Source organism: Schistocerca nitens, chromosome 10 (genome assembly GCF_023898315.1).
Source record: "Schistocerca nitens isolate TAMUIC-IGC-003100 chromosome 10, iqSchNite1.1, whole genome shotgun sequence".
NCBI lineage: Eukaryota > Metazoa > Arthropoda > Insecta > Orthoptera > Acrididae > Schistocerca > Schistocerca nitens.
The window spans coordinates 16,702,539-16,724,570 of record NC_064623.1 but is presented as its reverse complement, the minus strand read 5'-3'; the positions used below and the strand labels follow the sequence as shown (position 1 = coordinate 16,724,570).

Genomic DNA, 22,032 nt, shown 5'->3' with positions numbered 1-22,032 from the left:
CAAGTAACTTAAGCGTAGTTTTGGCTCCGTATGGGCTCCATTTCATCAAAATGGATTACGGAAAAAAGATATCCTTGTATATTATAAAAATGGGTATGTTTCACATCTCCTCGGAAATCACTGGACCGATTTCAACCAAACTTGGTGCAGATACCACTTATCGCCTGGAAAGAATTGCTGTAGGGATAAGAACCACGTGTCTTATCAGAAGGGGGGTGAAAAGGAAGCGATAACTTCCAGGTTTTGTTGATTCATTACTTGAGAACGTCAGCACTCAGTGGCCTCAAACAAGCTTTACACGTAATTTCAAACTTTTACGAAGTTGTCTTCTCGCTGAATCCGTCCTCCACAAAAAGATGAAAGGAAGAAAAGTTTATCGCTTACTTCATTTTTCGCTCTCGATTTCTAATTTATTACTTCTTTGCTTCTAACTGTATTCGCGACACAGTTTGCAGACAGTGTCCACATGTACCACTGAATGTACCTGCAAAATTATATAAGTGTACGACACAGAGTTCAGGAAATATGACGTCACAAACAACGATATGCGTGAAAAACTGCTGTATCATGGATGGTATTTGTGTTTATTATTACTAACACGCTGCACCGATTTCGACGACATTTAGTAATAAGCTAGCCTGAAACCTGAGGAAGTGCATAGGTTACTTTAGAAAACGTGCGGTACAAGATACTGATTTCAAGAAAATTACGCCAATAAAGGAAAAATATTTACTCTCTGAAAAAGCTCTAAACTCTTTGACTTTCGAACTTAAACTATTTGTGAAAAATGCTTTATTGGTTGATACGTGCTACGTGATACGATTCAAGGTAGTTAATACAGCGCTGATACAGTGGCAGACATGTAAGGATAGCTGATGTTATTGCACTTACAGTAGCTTCCTATATACACTACTGGCCATCAAAATTGCTACACCAGGAAGAAACGCAGATGATAAACTGGTATTCACTGGACAAATTTATTATACTAGAACTGACATGTGATTACATTTTCACGCAATTTGGGTGTATAGATCCTGAGAAATCAGTACCCATAACAACCACCTCTGGCCGTAATAACGGCCTTGATACGCCTCGGCATTGAGTCAAACAGAGCTTGGATGGCGTGTACAGGTACAGCTGCCTATGCAGCTTCAACACGATACCACAGTTCATCACGAGTAGTGACTAGCGTATTGTGACGAGCCAGTTGCTCGGCCACCATTGACCAGACGTTTTCAATTGGTGAGAGATCTGGAGAATGTGGTTGCCAGGCCAGCAGTGGAACATTTTCTGTATGCAGAAAGTCCCGTACAGGACCTGTAACATGCGGTTGTGCATTATCCTGCTGAAACGTAGGGTTTCGCAGGGATCGAATGAAGGGTAAAGCCACGGGTCGTAACACATCTGAAATGTAACGTCCACTGTTCAAATTTGCCGCAATGTGAACAAGAGGTGACCGAGACGTGTAACCAGTGGCACCCCATACCATCACGCTGAGTGATACGCCAGTATGGCGATGACGAATACACGATTCCAATGTTCGTTCACTTCGATGTCGCCAAACACGGACGCGACCATCAGGATGCTGTAAACAGAACCTGGATTCATCCGAAAAAATGACGTTTTGCCATTGTGCACCCAGGTTCGTCGTTGAGTACACCATCGCAGGCGGTCGTGTCTGGGATGCAGCGTCAAGGGTAACCGCAGCCACCGTCTCCGAGCTGATAGTCCATGCTGCTGCAAACGTCGTCGAACTGTTCGTGCAGATGGTTGTTGTGTTGCAAACGTCCCCATCTGTTGACTCAGGGATCGAGACGTGGCTGCACGATCCGTTACAGCCATGCGGATAAGATGCCTGTCATCTCGACTGTTAGTGATACGAGGCCGTTGGGATCCAGCACCGTGTTCCGTATTACCCTCCTGAACCCACCGATTCCATATTCTGCTAACAGTCATTGGATCTCGACCAACGCGAGCAGCAATGTCGCGATACGATAAACCGCAATCGCGACAGGCTACAATCCGACCTTTATCAAAGTCGGAAACGTGATGGTACGCATATCTCATCCTTACACGAGGGATCACAACAACGTTTCACCAGGCAATGCCGGTCAACTGCTGTTTGTGTGTGAGAAATCGGTTGTAAACTTTCCTCATGTCAGCACGTTGTAGGTGTCGCCACCAGCGCCAACCTTGTGTGAATGCTCTGAAAAGCTAATCATTTGCATATCACAGCATCTTCTCCCTGTCGGTTAAATTTCGCGTCTGTAGCACGTCATCTTCGTGGTGTAGCAATTTTAATGGCCAGTGGTGTATATAGTCAGACTGTGCACGATGACAGGTTACCTACCTCAAAGTGCGCTATGATGCGGAATTATATGGCATTCTTATGGCTCTGCAGACATCACCGTACAAGGTTTCCTGTCTGTTCAGACTCGCTTAGTGCACTGCAAGCAATTCACGAAATGTATCCGGTAGACCAGCTGATTCAGCTCATCCATGACTGCTTACAGCGGCTCAAACACCGTGGCGAGGAGTTGATCTTTTGCTGGGTACCTGGCCGCATCGGGATACGGGGAAACGACATGGCCGACAAGGCGGCCGAGTAAGCGTGTAAGGACGGTGCTGTCCGTAAATGGCCCACCACTTTACACGCCATGATGTCATTTTCTGACAGACGTATCGTGCGCATGTGAGGGACTGATTGGTTGCAGGTGAGAGAAAACAAACTACGGTCGCTCAAATCGACCGCAAAGACTCGATGTCAGCCTCACCGCTGGACGGAGGTTCTGCCCACCAGACTGCGGACCAGACGCAGCCCTTTTACCCAAGGCTTCCTCCTGCGGCGGCAGGATACACCGTTCTGTGAAGTTTGTGGTGTGCCGCTTTCAGTTCAGCATATTTTGCCAACGTGTGTCCTATATACTGGTATTAGGGCAGTCCTAAGTCTCGCTGGAGATCTGCCCACCATCCTCACAGATACTGTTTCCAGTGTTACAAGAGTGGTGAAATTTTGTGAACTGCCAGGCCCCTAAATTGAGGTGGAAGGGAGACAGACTTTAATAGATTATAAACTGCTTCGCATGTGGGGACAGCCTTCGTCCCCACCCATGAGATTAGCATGGTGATTTTCCGTCAGTGCGCTGATGGCCATGATTTTGAGCTCCCCTCACATCAAATAATAATCATCATCATCAAAGTGCGCTGCCTGTAAATCTTCATTTAGTGTGACCTTGTTCATGTAGGCATTCCTGGTGCCAGCTTTTAGCCACATAATTTCGATTTCATTCTGTACTGCGTTAGCTGTGGCTTTCTTATTTCACGATTTTGACTTCTGCGTAATTCCAAGATTGCGGGGGGTGGGGGGTGGGGGTGAAAAGGAAGCGCGAGTACTCAGATTTTGTTAATGGTGTCGTCGATGAACACCGTTCCTCACAAGCGACTTCTAATCAAGCTGCGGGCCTATGGGGTATCGTCTCAGTCGTGCGACTGGATTCGTGGTTTCCTGTCAGGAAGATCGCAGTTCGTAGTAATAGACGGCAAATCATCGAGTAAAACTGAAGTGATATCAGGTGTTCCCCAGGGAAGCGTCCTGGGACCTCTGCTGTTCCTGATCTATATAAATGACCTGGGTGACAATCTGAGCAGTTCTCTTAGTTTGTTCGCAGATTATGCTGTAATTTGCCGTCTAGTAAGGTCATCCGAAGACCAGTATCAGTTGCAAAGCGATTTAGAAAAGATTGCTGTATGGTGTGGCAGGTGGCAATTGACGCTAAATAACGAAAAGTGTGAGGTGATCCACAGGAGTTCCGAAAGAAATTCGCTGGAATTCGATTACTCGATAAATAGTACAATTCTCAAGTCTGTCAATTCAACTTAGTACCTGGGTGTTGAAATTACGAACAACTGCAGTCGGAAAGACCACATAGATAATATTGTGGGGAAGGTGAGCCACAGGTTTCGTTTCATTGGCAGGACACTTAGAAGATGCAACAAGTCCACTAAAGAGACAGCTTACACTACACTCGTTCGTCCTCTGTTAGAATATTGCTGCGCGGTGTAGGATCCTTACCAGGTGGGATTGACGGAGGACATCGAAAGGGTGCAAAAAAGGGTAGCTCGTTTTGTATTATCAGGTAATAAGGGAGAGAGTGTGGCAGATATGATACGCGAGTTGGGATGGAAGTCATTAAAGCAAAGACGTTTTTCGTCGCGGCGAGATCTATTTACGAAATTTCACTCACCAACTTTCTCTTCCGAATGCGAAAATATTTTGTTGAGCCCAACCTACATAGGTAGGAATGATCATCAAAATAAAATAAGAGAAATCAGAGCTCGAACAGAAAGGTGTGGGTGTTCGTTTTTCCCGCGCGCTGTTCGGGAGTGGAATGGTAGAGAGATAGTATGATTGTGGTTCGATGAACCCTCTGCCAAGCACTTAAATGTGAATTGCAGAGTAGTCATGTAGATGTAGATGTAACTACGGGAGACGTCATGCGACGTCTGGAGGGAACCAATCTTGCTGAAGAAGAAAGACGACGAAGAGATGAAAAGGGGAAAAAGTGTTGGTGGTGCGGAAGGACTCAGTTTGATTCCTGTTACCTCCTCAGATTTCCTTTTGTGTTACGGAGGTGTGGAGTGGGGTCAAGGCAGATGAGGAGCCACTTGGATAAGCGGTGGCGTCATCGGGCTTCATCTACTGGCAGTAACGGCTGGAGCGAACAGCGACACGGCATCCACGTGTTCCACGATCATAGATCGCTCGTCGTACTGCCTTCTAGGCAGCAGTCGGCCAGACTGGAACAGTCGTAAGGCTTAATCTGTAAGTCGTGTTTACGTCGTTTGTATTTTGATATTAGCATTCCTTCTGAAATTCAGTTTTACATCAGTTTCTCATTAATTTTAATTTTTAATTTCCAGTTCAGTAAAGTAAGCCGTCTTTCACCGCCTGACACGGCACCAGTTTTACTGTAGGCCACCTACTCATCGCGAGAGAATTCAGTAGCTGTGTTGATATTTCAAAAACGCCGTGTAGCATTCGTTCATCCGTCTCAGTTGCACACTTTACAGGGTACGATTAGTTGTGATCGCACTCGATCGTCTTCAGACCTATGCAGCCTGTACTCTCTATACAGGAACTACACATCAGAATACTTTGTAAATTGTGACTCAAATTCTGGATCCTAAATTTCAAAAATGGTTCAAATGGCTCTGAGCACTTGGGACTTAAAATAAACGTCTGAGGTCAACAGTCCCATAGAACTTAGAACTACTTAAACCTAACTAACCTAAGTACATCACACACATCCATGCCCGAGGCAGGATAGAAACGTGGGACCGTAGCGGTCGCGCGGTTCCAGACTGAAGCGCTTAGAACCACTCGGTCACAGCGGCCGGCGATTCTCAATTTCTTCCGTGTCGACTGCCCATTCTTCTTCTATGACGTCGTGAGACAATTCCGCCTCCATGTACAGACCTTTAAAAGTACATGGGAGTACTACAAAAATTAATGCCTCCGAATTTTTTTACGTGACTCGTTTTAAAGCAAAACAAACGTTATTTACATTCTACGTCTTTCAATGTTCATCTGCACATATTTGCAGTACTCTGCCGCTAGAGGGCTCCGGTTGGTAACATGGCGGTGAGTAACATTACTGTGTCGGTGTGTGAGAAACAGCGGGCTGCAATCGAGTTTCGTATTCCACGAGTACGTCCACACATGGAGAACTTCATCTTTCAGCACGACAATGTCAGACCACACACGTCCGCTGCGACATCTGCAACAATCCGACGCCTTGTGTTCACTGCCAGAGATCATCCTCCGTGCTGTATCAACTTGGTCGTATTTCCGTAACTTAAAGAACACCTTTGAGGAAATTTTAATAAACATTTTTGGAACAGCGATCAAAAAATTTAAAAAAAAATTTTCGTTTTAAAATTCAGTCTTGATCGCACCACGTATCTTACAAGAACATAGGTCACCGGTTTCGGTCATATCACATGGCCATCATCACACCTGTAATTTAATTTAGAAAGTAATAGAAACCTTACCAGATTGACAATAAAACATGAGAAAATGCTTATAAGGATAAAATACAGTAATACTTGTTATACCCATGGCATCCTTCGAAGATGGCAGGTGGAGCACTCTTCTCAGCTGCTGTGGTGTCAACTGGTGCCAGCAAGAGACGGGCAGACGCTTAAATACGAAGGTGCTCCGCCTACATCTTCTCCCTCTACTTCACGTCAACCAATCAGTGTAAAACGGGTTCACATAATCGTCAAAACGTAAAAAAAAAAAACAAAGTACAATAATAACATAAAAATAGTTATGTATAAAATATCTCTTTACAACCATGGAACTACTTAAATATTGTATAAAATATCAATTGAAAGCTTTAAAATAACTGTACAGATGATATAGACTCAGTATGCCCTCTATGGGCTAAGGTGGTACTAGCACAATGGTTTCAAAGTCAACGATGTTGTGAAGGGCTTTGGCATTGCGGCATCAAATCGATATGTGAGTTGTGACTCGACTGCAAGTATCCACCTATACTAAATTCAGTCTGTCTGTCTTATATTAACTTTATTTGCCACTGGTGATATATGTAATAATGGAATGATCAGCTGCAGACTGCTATGATATTACATACACATTTTAAAATGACGTAAAACTGATTTATTAAAAAATGAACTCATATTTCCTAATATTTCTAGTTGGAAGTTTAAGATTGTGATATGAACATTTACGTACTGTTCTAAGGTGCGTTTCTGTCATGGATACAACTGGGCCCTGTGATTTTCTGAACAAAAGATTTCCAGCACCTTTGAGGAGATCGCTGTGATAGTTATGAAGCGGTGCACTCAGAGGCGAAGTCGTGGCTCCGTCAAAAAGTGTCGAACGTCCTATAGTGGCGGTATCAACGAACTGGTGTCTCGTTGGCAGAAATGTGTTCGTCTAACAAATAAATATGTAGATATGAAGTACAAAGACGTACAACGTTAGTAAAGTATGCCTTAATCTACATCTACATCCATATTCCGCAAGCCACCTGACGGTGTGTGGCAGAGGGTACCTTGAGTACCTCTATCGGTTCTCCCTTCTATTCCAGTCTCGTATTGTTCGTGGAAAGAAAGGTTGTCGGTATGCTTCTGTGTGGGCTCTAATCTCTCTGATTTTATCCTTCGCGAGATATACGTAGGAGGGAGCAATATACTGTTTGACTCTCCGGTGAAGGTATGTTCTCGAAACTGTAACAAAAGCCCGTACCGAACTACTGAGCGTCTCTCCTGCAGAGTCTTCCACTGGAGTTTATCTATCATCTCCGTAACGCTTTCGCGATTACTAAATGATCCTGTAACGGAGCGCGCTGCTCTCCGTTGGATCTTCTCTATCTCTTCTATCAACCCTATCTGGTACGGATCCCACACTGCTGAGCAGTATTCAAGCAGTGGGCAAACAAGCGTACTGTATCTTACTTCCTTTGTTTTCGGATTGCATTTCCTTAGGATTCTTCCAATGAATCTCAGTCTGGCATCTGCTTTACCGATGATCAACTTTATATGATCATTCCATTTTATATCACTCCTAATGCCTACTCCCAGATAATTTATGGAATTAACTGCTTCCAGTTGCTGACCTGCTATTTTGTAGCTAAATGATAAGGGATCTAATCTTTCTATGTATTCGCTGCACATTACACTTGTCTACATTGAGATTCAATTGCCATTCCCTGCACCATGCGTCAATTCGCTGCAGATCCTCCAGCATTTCAGTTCAATTTTCCACTGTTACAACCTCTCGATATACCACAGCATCATCCGCAAATAGCCTCAGTGAACTTCCGATGTCATCCACAAGGTCATTTATGTATATTGTGAATAGTAACGATCCTTCGACACTCCCCTGCGGCACACCTGAAATCACTCTTACTTCGAAAGACTTCTCTCCATTCAGAATGACATGCTGCGTTCTGTTATCTAGGAACTCTTCAATCCAATCACACAATTGGTCTGATAGTCCATATGCTCTTACTTTGTTCATTAAACGACTGTGGGGAACTGTATCGAACGCCTTGCGGAAGTCAAGAAACACGGCATCTACCTGTGAACCCGTGTCTATGGCCCTCTGAGTCTCGTGGACGAATAGCGCGAGCTGGGTTTCACACGATCGTCTTTTTCGAGACCCATGCTGATTCCTTCAGAGTAGATTTCTAGTGTCCAGAAAAGTCATTATACTCGAACATAATACGTGCTCCAAAATTCTACAACTGATCGACGTTAGAGATATAGGTCTATAGTTCTGCACATCTGATCGACGTCCCTTCTAGAAAATTGGGATGACCTGTGCCCTTTTCCAATCCTTTGGAACGCTACGCTCTTCTAGAGACCTACGGTAAACCGCTGCAAGAAGGGGGGCAAGTTCCTTCGCGTACTCTGTGTAAAATCGAACTGGTATCCCATCAGGTCCAGCGGCCTTTCCTCTTTTGAGCGATTTTAATTGTTTCTCTATCCCTCTGTCGTCTAATATCTACCATTTTGTCATCTGTGCGACAATCTAGAGAAGGAACTACAGTGCAGTCTTCCTCTGTGAAACAGCTTTGGAAAAAGACATTTATTTTGGAAGCTTCAAGAATTTTCACGTAAAACATTGGAAGGCGATACGTGCCAGCACGCCCTCCTACCTTTTCAACCTATTCTCTGTCTCTACTATGCATTCAATAGTACAATTCCTCTTACACTCTTAATGTTGATGCCTGTGGTTTTAATTTCACTAAAGGTTGTTTCTATTTGTGTATATCCTGAATCAGTCCTTCCGAGAACCATTCCTTTTTCGATTTGCTCTAATTTTTCCTGCAGCCGTTTCGCCTTGACTTAGTATGGGCGCTAAAGACGTCTGGATACCGTATGCCTATATCATCATCATCGTCATCACCAGTAGCACCACCAACACGCCGGTGATTCAGTCCTCTGGTAGACGCCTGTGAATGTGGGCGGCTTGCCAGCGCCTGCTCCCCCCCAGACCGAAAAATGCCCGAGCCCTATCACGGACAAAAAAAGGCGGGTTTCCTTTCTCGTGTTTTACGCTCTTGTCTGGCGTCTCGGCAAAGGCGACGCCGTCAGGCGTAACGAGACTTCGCTCTGAAGTAGGATAAGGGAAAAGGAGTGTATGCAGTGTCTTGGGGAGGGGGATTGGCCGTCGCGTACAGTATAGTTACTACACTGAAGCGCCAAAGAAACTGGTATATGGGTGCGTATTGAAATGGAGAGATATGTAAATAGGTAGAACACGGCGCTGCCGTCGGCAACACCTTTATCAGTCAAGGGGATTTTCTCGTACAACATTTCACGAGTGTAACTGACCTCGGGGAAGATCAGTTTGGATTCCGTAGAAATATTGGAACACGTGAGGCAATACTGACCCTACGACTTATCTTAGAAGCGAGATTAAGGAAAGGCAAACCCACGTTTCCAGCATTTGTAGACTTAGAGAAAGGTTTTGAAAATGTTGACTGGAATACTCTCTTTCAAATTCTGAAAGTGGCAGGGGCAAAATACAGGGAGCGAAAGGATATTTACAATTTGTACAGAAACCAGATGGCAGTTATAAGAGTTGAGGGGCATGAAAGGGAAGCAGCGGTTGGGAAGGGAGTGAGACAGGGTTGTAGCCTCTCCCCGATGTTATTCAATCTGTATATTGAGCAAGCAGTGAAGGAAACAAAAGAAAAATTTGGAGTAGGTATTAAAGTCCATGGAGAAGAAATAAAAACTTTGAGGTTCGCTGATGACATTGTAATTCTGTCAGAGACAGCAAAGGACTTGCAAGAGCAGTTGAACAGAATGGATAGTGTCTTGAAAGGAGGGTATAAGATGAACATCAACAAAAGCAAAACGAGGATAATGGAATGTAGTCGAATTAAGTCGGGTGATGCTGAGGGAATTAGATTAGAAAATGAGACACTTAAAGTAGTAAATGAGTTTTGCTATTTGGGGAGCAAAATAACTGATGATGGTCGAAGTAGAGAGGGTATAAAATGTAGACTGGCAATGGCAAGGAAAGCGTTTCTGAAGAAGAGAAATTTGTTAACATCGAGTGTAGATTTAAGTGTCAGAAAGTCGTTACTGAAAGTATTTGTATGGAGTGTAGCCATGTATGGAAGTGAAACATGGACGATAAATAGTTTAGACAAGAAAAGAATAGAAGCTTTTGAAATGTGGTGCTACAGAAGAATGCTGAAGATTAGATGGGTAGATCACACAACTAATGAGGAGGTATTGAATAGGATTGGGGAGAAGAGGAGCTTGTGGCACAACTTGACTAGAAGAAGGGGTCGGTTGGTAGGACATGTTCTGAGGCATCAAGGGATCACCAGTTTAGCATTGGAGGGCAGCGTGGAGGGTAAAAATCGTAGAGGGAGACCAAGAGATGAATACACTAAACAGATTCAGAAGGATGTAGGTTGCAGTAGGTACTGGGATATGAAGAAGCTTGCCCAGATTAGAATAGTATGGAGAGCTGCATCAAACCAGTCTCAGGACTGAAGACCACAACAACAACCGTGAATATCAAGAATCCGGCAAAACATCAAATCTCTGATGTTGCTGAGGCCGGAAAAAGATCCTGCAAGAACGGGACCAACACCGACTGAAGAGAATCGCCTAGCGTGACAGAAGTGCAACCCTTCCGCAAACTGCTGCAGATTTCAGTGCTGTGCCATCAACAAGTGCAGGTGTGCAAACCATTCAACGAAACATCACCGATATGGGCTTTCGGAGCCGAAGGCCCACTTGTGTACCCGTGATGACTGCACGACACAAAGTTTTACGCCTTGCCTGGGCCCGTCAACACCGACATTCGACTGTTGATAACTGGAAACAAGTTGCCTCGTCGGACGAGTCTCATTTCAAATTGTATCGAGCGGTAGGGAGAAAGCCTTATGAATCCATGGACCCTGCATGTCAGCAGGGGACTGTGGAGCGTGTGCAACTGGAGTGCAATGGGACCCCTGATACGTCTAGATACGTCTCTGACAGGTGACACGTACGTAAGAACCTGCGTCCATTCATGTGCATTGTGGATTCCGACGGACTTGGACAATTCCGGCAGGACAATGCGACACCCGACACGTCCAGAATTGCTACAGAGTGCCTCCAGGAACACTCTTCCGAGTTTAAACACTTCCGATGGCCACCGAAGTCTCCAGACACGAACGTTATTGAGCGTAACTGGGATGCCTTGCAACTTGCTGTTCAGAATAGATCTCCACCCCCTCGTAGTCTTACGATTTTATGGACAGCCCTACAGGATTCGCGGTGTCAGTTCCGTCCAGCACTACTTCAGACATTAGTCGAGTCCATGCCAAGTCGTGTTGCGGCACATCTGCGTGCTGAAGGGGGCCCTACACGATATTAGACACGTGTACCAGTTTCTTTGGCTCTTCAGTGTATCTCGGTATGAAGTCAGGATAACTGTTGGGAACCTGTGGAGCGTCTGCGACGCCAGTAAACCGTTATTTCAGTACAGTTATTTATTCGTAATGTTTGAGCAAGTCGTCGTTCTCCTGCAGCAGCCTCGGCCGTTGCCAACTCAGCCACGCTCTGGATTCTAGCTGACGTCCGCCGAGTCAGCTCCGCGCCTGCACGCCCAGGAGGCGACGTCGCCAGCGACCCTGGCGGCGCGGGTTGCGTGTGGTCGGATGATGCCCTCCTCACGCCTGGCAGGTTTCAGCACCCGAAGGCGCCCCATCGTTGAACAGGAACGTGGGCCCCAAGAGGCCATTATAACGATATGTTTACGCAATGTGTATACATAAACATACAGTTATAAATGTCCCCGTTCGTAGTCGCTAATTATAACAATGTGTTTACTTTTGTGCTGTAACATATAGCTATGATCAGCGGTGGAAACATTTTTGCGAACGCCGACCGTGTGCGGCTGTTTCTTGTTCGATCGTCTGATCAGTCGGAAGTTGCATTGCAGAGGAGAGTAAATGCCTATTCAAAATATAATTATTTTTGGATAGCTCAACATGAATTTCCTAAGGCACCGTAGTTTATCATGCATTTACCAGTAGAATATGGCGCGGAGAAAATATTTCGCCGCATGCAACTTCCGTCCGAACTCGACGAAAGAATTCATGACTGTGAACTCTCTATTTGGCAGAAACATAAAGAAAATTAACTTCATGAAGGAGTGAGACATAGATTCTATATTAAATAAATAGTCCATACACCAGTTCCATTTAACTCTGAATTTATGGCAATTAATAGACGAACTTACACTGCAATGAAGGATTTAACATGGATGCCGTTTTGACTGGCACTTCTCGTAATGAAAACAATTCCTTTGACGTTTTCACATACACGTCGCACAATAAATCTACTGCTAGGCACTTTTAGTATTACACATTTACTTTACACTAAAACAATATTATTTTTAACGATAATAATACGGCGGCAAGACATGCGCGTCCGACACAAGTTACAAGAGACAAGAGAAGAATGAGTAACTGTTCATCGAGAATATCTCGTACATCAAAAAAAAAAAAAAAAATGTGTAAAAGTTCTGTCCGTTTTTCGCGCCGCGGTTTTCAAAGTCAATAACTCACTGCATCTCTGACGGCGCTTCGACAATAAACAAGTTACGTCACAGGTCGTTCACCTTTTACATTTTCGCAACATTATTTGCTAACTGTAGCTGTTGTCGAGCGACTGCTCGATTAGTGAATGATTTAAAATGATAAGGCAATCACATAATGTTACACCATGTCGCTGGCAACATTGGGTGATGTGGTGTCGGAAGACAGTTTCTCCATCAGTCGACGGTAGGCGGCGAGAAGAAAGAAGTTCATCAGGTGAAGGCAGCCATCATCTACGGCTAGTTCATAGACTATGCTGGAGCCTACTACAGTACTGTAGTGTAGTGAACACCAAGTCTTTTCATCCGTACATCTATTTTTTCATCATTACTAACTTTACGACAGGAGCGGGTATACAATGTAAAAGGCATATTACTATATACATAACTAGGTCTAGACTGGAACTATTCCACAATGCCAGGTCTTGTAAGCGATGACGTCTCGGTCGGCGAAAGATTCGAGTCCAGGTAGAGAGGCATTCTCACATCGGACAATAGCTAGAGTAAACCATCCACTTCCGGTACTCCCTGTGCCAGCATCAAGACTGAAATTAACTCGACATCCACGGAAAAAAATTGGTCCATTGAGTATAACACTTCGTGCGGTTCTATTTGTGCCAAGTTTATTTTCTAGGCTTATTATGCGTTTGTAGACAGGTATGCGGTGGCGGCGTTGACGATACACACGTCGACGAGGCATAGTGCTTCAATGCTGTTCCAGCACTACAGTATCGTAATCATGAGATCGAGTGCTGTTACTGTGAATGCCACTGATCCTATTCATCGGCTCATGAAAAGAGCTCGAGAGTTGGAGTATTTTAACAAAGTCTATGACGCGAAGTTCGGTTCGTAATGACCGCAAGTGCCCTCCTTATTCTAAATCTACATCTACATGATTACTCTGCAATTCACATTTAAGTGCTTGGCAGAGGGTTCATCGAACCACAATCATACTATCTCTCTACCATTCCACTCCCGAACAGCGCGCGGGAAAAACGAACACCTAAAGCTTGCTGTTCGAGCTCTGATTTCTCTTATTTTATTTTTATGATCATTCCTACCTATGTAGGTTCGGCTCAACAAAATATTTTCGCATTCGGAAGAGAAAGTTGGTGAGTGAAATTTCGTAAATAGATCTCGCCGCGACGAAAAACGTCTTTGCTTTAATGACTTCCATCCCAACTCGCGTATCATATCTGCCACACTCTCTCCCCTATTACGTGATAATACAAAATGAGCTGCCCTTTTTTGCACCCTTTCGATGTCCTCCGTCAATCCCACCTGGTAAGGATCCCACACCGCGCAGCAATATTCTAACAGAGAACGAACGAGTGTAGTGTAAGCTGTCTCTTTAGTGGACTTGTTGCTTCTTCTAAGTGTCCTGCCAATGAAACGCAACCTTTGGCTCGCCTTCCCCACAATATTATCTATGTGGTCTTTCCAACTGAAGTTGTTCGTAATTTTAACATCCAGGTACTTTGTTGAATTGACAGCCTTGAGACTTGTACTTTTTATCGAGTAATCGAATTCCAACGGATTTATTTTGGAACTCATATGGATCACGTCACACGTTTCGTTATTTAGCGTCAACTGCCACCTGCCACACCATACAGCAATCTTTTCTAAATCGCTTTGCAACTTATTCTGCTGCATTTAGAACTGCGTGTCAGTCCCTCGCTACTATCACTTTCTCTCTCTCTCTCTCTCTCTCTCTCTCTCTCTCTCTCTCTCTCTCTCTCTCTCTCTCATGTACACTGGTTCTAATTAGTATAGTTATTAGAAAAATTTGTTTGAAATTGAAATATTGCATTACTAAATCGGCAAATATACTTTGTTGTAGTATTGGAGTGACGTAAAAAACGAAAGGAAAAGAAATATAAAAATTAAAACCATTCAGAATTTGCAAAGTCTTCACACACTGTAGCACGATTCTGGTTTTCTAACACACAGAGATATCCTCCTCGAAGATGCCATCCCACGTCGCGGAAGGCAAGCATGAAGGGCTGCAGAGTTCGCAGGAGAGCTTGTGTAAAGTTTGGAAGGTAGGAGACGAGGTACTGCCAGAAGTAAAGCTGTGAGGACGGGGCGTGAGTCGTGCTTGGGTAGCTCAGTTGGTAGAGCACTTGCCCGCGAGAGGCGAAGGTCCTGAGTTCGAGTCTCGGTCTCCGGCACACAGTTTTAATCTGCCAGGAAGTATCATATCAGCGCACACTCCGCTGCAGAGCGAAAATCTCATTCTGGAAACATCCCCCAGCCTGCGGCTAAGCCATGTCTCCGCAGTATCATTTCGTTCCGGAGTGCCAGTTCTGCAAGGTTCGCAGGAGAGCTTCTGTTAAGTTTGGAAAGTAGGAGAGGAGGTACTGGCAGAAGTAAAGCTGTGAGGACAGGGCGTGACTCCTGCTTGGGTAGCTCAGCTGGTAGAGCACTTGCCCGCGAAAGGCAGAGGTCCCGAGTTCGAGTCTCGGTCCGGCACACAGTTTTAATCTGCCAAGTTTCAGGGGTACACGTTGTTCACGGTAATGTTCAAGCAGTCCACAGCTGTCACGGTGCCCCCATACAAGGCCAGGTGTGTGCCCCCTCACAGCAAATTACTGCCCCCACCGAAGAGAACATGCGGAGCAGTTTTTCGCACAGGTGACTGGGTATTTAGGTACAGCCGTAGACCCGATGTTGCAAGGAACGTAATATATTTGACCAGGCGACATCTTTCCAATGCTCCAAGGTCCAGACTCCTTGACTGTGTGCGCACTCTGTTTCTAATTGAAGATGTCGTTGGGTCAACTTTCGAGCACATACGAGTCTGCTGCGGAGCCTCGTGTTCCGCAATGTTTGCTGGAAGGTGTGTTCCGAAGCAGGTTTGTACTCCACCGGTACATCTGTCACCCATTACCGCCTACGCAACTTCACTGTATGTATGGGGCTTCGTCCACGTTCTGTCACAAGGTCCAACACTTCATCGCTAACTCCTGGTTGTACCATCATTTAACCATCTCCCTTGCATGCTCACGACAGTAGCACATTACCAAGCCAATCACCTATGACACTTCCAATTCCAAGACGTTCATTCCAAGGCACCGGGCTACAGCAATGTGTCCCTTGTCAAAGTGACTTATGCCACAGGCTTTACCTCTCTCTGGCCTCGTATCCTCGTTTAAACATTCCCCATTTCGTCTCCGCTCCGCTTCCACTCTGAGACGACAAAAGTCATGGGATACCTCCAAATATCGTGTCGGACCTCCTTTTGCCACCGGCGTAGTGCAGCAACTCGACCTGGCATGCGTTCAACAAGTTGTTTGATGTGCCCTGTAGAGATACTGAGACGTAATGCCTCTGCAGCTGTCCATAACTGCGAAACTGTCGCCGGTGCAGCATTTTATGCACCAACTGACCTCTGGATAAAGTCCCATGTTGGGCGATCTGGGTGGCGAAATGAGCTAGGATTTTCCAGAATGTTGTTCAGATCAATTGCGAAAAACTTTGGCCTGGTTTCTTGGCGCATTGTCCTCCATAAAAATTCCATCGTTCTTTGGAACGTGAACTCCATGAATGGCTGCAAATAGTCTCCAGGTAGCCGAACATAAGCATTGCCAGTCAATGATCAGTTCAGTTGAACTACAGGACCCAGTCCATTCCATGTAAGCAGAGTCCATATCATTATCGAACTACTAAAATACAGGGAGCGAAAGGCTATTTACAATTTGTACAGAAACCAGATGGCAATTACGAGGTGCATTCAAGTTCTAAGGCCTCCGATTTTTTTCTCCGGACTGGAAACAGATAGAAACATGCGCATTGTTTTAAAATGAGGCCGCGTTCATTGTCAATACGTCCCAGAGCTGGCAGCACCGTACGACAGATGGAATTTTACCGCCAGCGGCGACAATGAGAACTGTTTTAAATACTTAAAATGGCGACGTTTTCCTTACTTGAACATCGTGGAATCATTCGTTTTCTGAATTTGCGTGGTGTGAAACCAACAGAAATTCATCGACAGTTGAAGGAGACATGTGGTGATGGAGTTATGGATGTGTCGAAAGTGCGTTCGTGGGTGCGACAGTTTAATGAAGGCAGAACATCGTGTGACAACAAACCGAAACAACCTCGGGCTCGCAGAAGCCGGTCTGACGACACGATCGAGAAAGTGGAGAGAATTGTTTTGGGGGATCGCCGAATGACTGTTGAACAGATCGCCTCCAGAGTTGGCATTTCTGTGGGTTCTGTGCACACAATCCTGCATGACGACCTGAAAATGCGAAAAGTGTCATCCAGGTGGGTGCCACGAATGCTGACGGACGACCACACGGCTGCCCGTGTGGCATGTTGCCAAGCAACGTTGACGCGCAACGACAGCACGAATGGGACTTTCTTTTCGTCGGTTGTGACAATGGATGAGACGTGGATGCCATTTTTCAATCCAGAAACAAAGCGCCAGTCAGATCAGTGGAAGCGCATAGATTCACCGCCACCAAAAAAATTTCGGGTAACCGCCAGTGCTGAAAAAATGATGGTGTCCATGTTCTGGGACAGCGAGGGCGTAATCCTTACCCATTGCGTTCCAAAGGGCACTACGGTAACAGGTGCATCCTACGAAAATGTTTTGAAGAACAAATTCCTTCCTGCACTGCAACAAAAACGTCCGGGAAGGGCTGCGCGTGTGCTGTTTGACCAAGACAATGCACCCACACATCGAGCTAACGTCACGCAACAGTTTCTTCGTGATAACAAGTTTGAAGTGATTCCTCATGCTCCCTACTCAACTGACCTGGCTCCTAGTGCTTTTTGGCTTTTTCCAACAATGAAAGACACTCTCCGTGGCCGCACATTCACCAGCCGTGCTGCTATTGCCTCAGCGATTTTCCAGTGGTCAAAACAGACTCCTAAAGAAGCCTTCGCCGCTGCCATGGAATCATGGCGTCAGCGTTGTGAAAAATGTGTACGTCTGCAGGGCGATTACGTCGAGAAGTAACGCCAGTTTCATCGATTTCGGGTGAGTAGTTAATTAGGAAAAAAAATTGAGGCCTTAGAACTTGAATGCACCCCGTATAAGAGTCGAGGGACATGAAAGAGAAGCAGTGGTTGGGAAGGGAGTGAGAGAGGGCTGTAGCCTCTCCCCGATGTTATTCAATCTGTATATTGAGCAAGCAGTAAAAGAAACAAAAGAAAAATTCGGAGTAGGTATTAAAACCCATGGAGAAGAAATAAAAACTTTGAGGTTCGCCGATGACATTGTAATTCTGTCAGAGACAGCAAAGGACTTGGAAGAGCACTTGAACGGAATGGACAGTGTCTTGAAAGGAGGGTATAAGATGAACATTAAGAGAAGCAAAACTAGAATAATGGAATGTAGTCGAATTAAGTCGAGTGATGCTTAGGGAATTAGATTAGGAAATGAGACACTCAAAGTAGTAAAGGAAGTTTGCTATTTGGGGAGAAAAATAACTGATGATGGTCGAAGTAGAGAGGTTATAAAATGGAGACTGGCAATGGCAAGGAAAGCGTTTCTGAAGAAGAGAAATTTGTTAACATCGAGTATTGATTTAAGTGTCAGGAAGTCGTTTCTGAAAGTATTTGTATGGAGTGTAGCCATGGATGGAAGTGAAACATGGACGATAACCAGTTTGGACAAGAAGAGAATAGAAGCTTTCGAGATGTGGTGCTACAGAAGAATGCTGAAGATTAGATGGGTAGATCACATAACTAATGAGGACGTATTGAATAGGATTGAGGAGAAGTTTGTGGCACAACTTGACTTGAAGAAGGGATCGGTTGGTAGGACATGTTCTGAGGCATCAAGGGATCACAAATTTAGCATTGGAGGGCAGCGTGGAGGGTAAAAATCGTAGAGGGAGACCAAGAGATGAATACACTAAGCAGATTCAGAAGGACGTAGGCTGCAGTAAGTACTGGGAGATGAAGAAGCTTGCGCAGGATAGAGTAGCATGGAGAGCTGCGTCAAACCAGTCTCAGGACTGAAGACCACAACGACAACAACAACAACCATTATGGAACCACCACTAGAATGCACAGCGCCTTGCTGACAACTTGGGTCAGTGGCTTCATGGGATCTGCACCATACTCTAGCCCTACAATCAGCTTTAGCAACTGAAATCGGGACACGTTTGTCCAGGAATGGTTTTCCAGTCGTTTGGGGGTCCAACCGATATGGTCACGAGCCCGGGAGAGGCGCTGCAGGGGATGCCGCGCTGTTATGAAAGGCACTCGCGTCGGTTGTCTGCTGCCGTAGCCCAACGATGCACAATTTCGCCACACTGTCCTAATGTATACGTTCGTCGCACATCCTACAGTGATTTCCTGCGGTTACCTCACGCAGTGCTGCTTGTCTGTTAGGCCTGACAACTCTACGCAGACGCCGCTGCTCTCGGTCGTTAAGTGAAGGCCGCCTGCCACTGCATTGTCCGTCGTGGGAGGTAATGGCTGAAGTTTGATAACCTCGGCACACACTTGACACTGTGGATTGCGGAGTACTGAATTCCCTAATGATTTCTGGAATGGAAAATCTGATGCGTGTAGATCGAACTACCATTCCGCATCCATAATCACGTGTGAAATCTTTTCACGTGAATCACGTCTCCGCCAATGCACAGCCCTTTTATACCTCGTCCCTGCAATAGCTACTGCAGTCAACTGTTTGCGTGCGTATCGCTATCCCACGGCTTTGGTCACCTCTGAATGTACTTCCTTGCTGCACCACATACCTGCAGTGCTGTCAGGCGGCATTAATTCTAGCAGTGAGCAGTGGTAATAATTAACATTAGTTTTGCATACACAAGCTATAAAAGGGCAGCCCTTGGGCGGAGCTAGCTGTCATTTATACTCAGGTTATATATATATATATATATATATATATATATATATATATATATATATATGCTCTACTGATATAAATGGAAGCTGTTTATATGTGGTGGTCACTGGTTTATTTTGTGGTTACAGAGACCATGCGACCTAGCGAGTGTCCTGTAGTGGAGCGACGTGTCGACATCCCCATCAAGTGCAAGGAGCTGGAACTGCTCAAGAGCTGCGTGGAGCACACGGCCGTCGTGGTCATCAACAGGCTCCACCAGGTAAGCGTGCCACAGCACTTCCTGGCGCAGCATAAGCCCGTTCCAGGTACTAGCTACTTTGAAACATCATACACCAATATGCATTGTTCATCAACTCTGAAAGCAGTATTTGTTTCAGAATTTGTTTGCTATACTAGGTACATGGAGATCACTTTTGGCACTCGTTATGGGGTCCGTATCATTTGGTCAGTTCATTATATTTAGTCTCTCAGAACGCAATGTATTTTTCGGTCACCGTAAGAGTTCATCACAGACATTTTGTTGTGATGAAAGATAAAATCACAGAACTATACAGGGTGGTCCACTGATAGTGACCGGCCCAAATATCTCACGAAATAAGCGCCAAACGAAAAAACTACAAAGAACGAAACTTGTCTAGCTTCAAGGGGAAAACAGATGCCACTGTGGTTGGCCCGCTAGATGGCGCTGCCATAGGTCAAGCGGCTATCAATCCCCATTTTTAATTACATATTCGTGTAGTACGTAAAGAAATATGTATGTTTTAGTTGGACTACTTTTTTCGCTTTTTGGTAGATGGCGCTGTAATAGTCAGAAACATATAAGTACATGGTATCACGCAGCATTCCGCCAGTGCGGACCGTATTTGCTTCGTGATACATTACCAGTGTTAAAATGGACCGTTTACCAACTGCGCAAAAGATCGATATCGTGTTGATGTATGGCTATTGTGACCAAAATGCCCAACGGGCGTGTGCTATGTATGCTGCTCGGTATCCTGGACGATATCTTCCAAGTGTCCAGACCGTTCGCCGGATACTTACGTTACTTAAGGAAACAGAAGTGTTCAGCCACATGTGAAACGTCAACCACGACCTGCAACAAATTATGATGCGAAAGTAGGTGTTTTAGCTGCTGTCGCGGCTAATCCGCACATCAGTAGCAAAGTGCGCGAGAATCGGGAATCTCAAAAACGTCGGTGTTGACAGTGCCACATCAACATCTATTGCAACCGTACGGTATTTCTACGCACCAGGAATTGCATGGCGGGCCGGCCGAAGTGGCCGTGCGGTTAAAGGCGCTGCAGTCTGGAACCGCAAGACCGCTACGGTCGCAGGTTCGAATCCTGCCTCGGGCATGGATGTTTGTGATGTCCTTAGGTTAGTTAGGTTTAACTAGTTCTAAGTTCTAGGGGACTAATGACCTCAGCAGTTGAGTCCCATAGTGCTCAGAGCCATTTGAATTGCATGGCGACAATTTTCAACGTAGTGTACAGTTCTGCCACTGGGCACAAGACAAATTACGGAACGATGACAGATTTTTTGCACGCGTTCTATTTAGCGACAAAGCGTCATTCACCATCAGCGGTAACGTAAACCGCCATAATATGAACTATTGGGCAACGGAAAATCCACGATGGCTGCGACAAGTGGAACATCAGCGACCTTGGCAGGTTAATGTATGGTGCGGCATTATGGGAGAAAGGATAATCGGCCCACATTTTATAGATGGCAATCTAAATGGCGGAATGTATGCAGATTTTCTACGTAATGTTCTACCGATGTTACTACAAGATGTTTCACTTCATGACAGAATGGCGATGTACTTCCAACATGATGGATGTCCGGCACATAGCTCCCGTGCGGTTGAAGCGGTACTGAGTAGCATATTTCATGACAGGTGGATTGGTCGTCGAAGCACCATACCATGGCCCGCACACGTTCACCGGATATGACGTTCCCGGCTTTCTTTCTGTGGGAAAACTTGAAGGATATTTGCTATCGTGATCAACCGACAACGCCTGACAACATGCGTCAGCGCATTGTCAATGCGTGTGCGAACATTACGGAAGGCGAACTACTCGCTGCTGAAAGGAATGTCGTTACACGTATTGCCAAATGGACATCAGTTTGAGCATTTATTGCATTAATGTGGTATTTACAGGCAATCACGCTGTAACAGCATGCGTTCTCAGAAATGATAAGTTCACAGAGGTCGCATATATCACATTGGAACAACCGAAATAAAATTGATTGGCGACACCATGGAATGCTGTGTGCACCACGACCATATATGTTAAATTAAAAGGAAGGTCCGCGTTGGTCGTAATATTGATGTACACGACGTTCAAAGTCGTCGACATGCAATTCCTGGTGCATAGAAATATGGTACGGATGCAATCGATATTGATGTAGCATTCTCAACACCGCCGTTTTTGAGATTCCCGATTCTCGCGCAATTTGTCTGCTACTGATGTCCAGATTAGCCGCGACAGCAGCTAAAACACCTACTTGGGCATCATCATTTGTTGCAGGTCGTGGTTGACGTTTCACATGTGGCTGAATACTT

General features: G+C 45.2%; 1 protein-coding gene across 3 annotated transcripts in view; it reads left to right on the top strand.

Annotated features, from left to right (window-relative positions):
• The window catches only part of LOC126210667 (proteoglycan 4-like), a 587,840-nt gene that overhangs the window by 75,888 nt on the left and 489,920 nt on the right, over positions 1-22,032 (top strand). For all 3 annotated transcript variants that reach the window (XM_049939998.1, XM_049939997.1, XM_049939999.1), the window contains one exon: positions 19,595-19,725. In XM_049939998.1, the coding sequence (XP_049795955.1) occupies positions 19,600-19,725 (126 nt within the window). In that variant the 5' untranslated portion in view covers positions 19,595-19,599. The remainder of the gene's footprint in view (positions 1-19,594; positions 19,726-22,032) is intronic.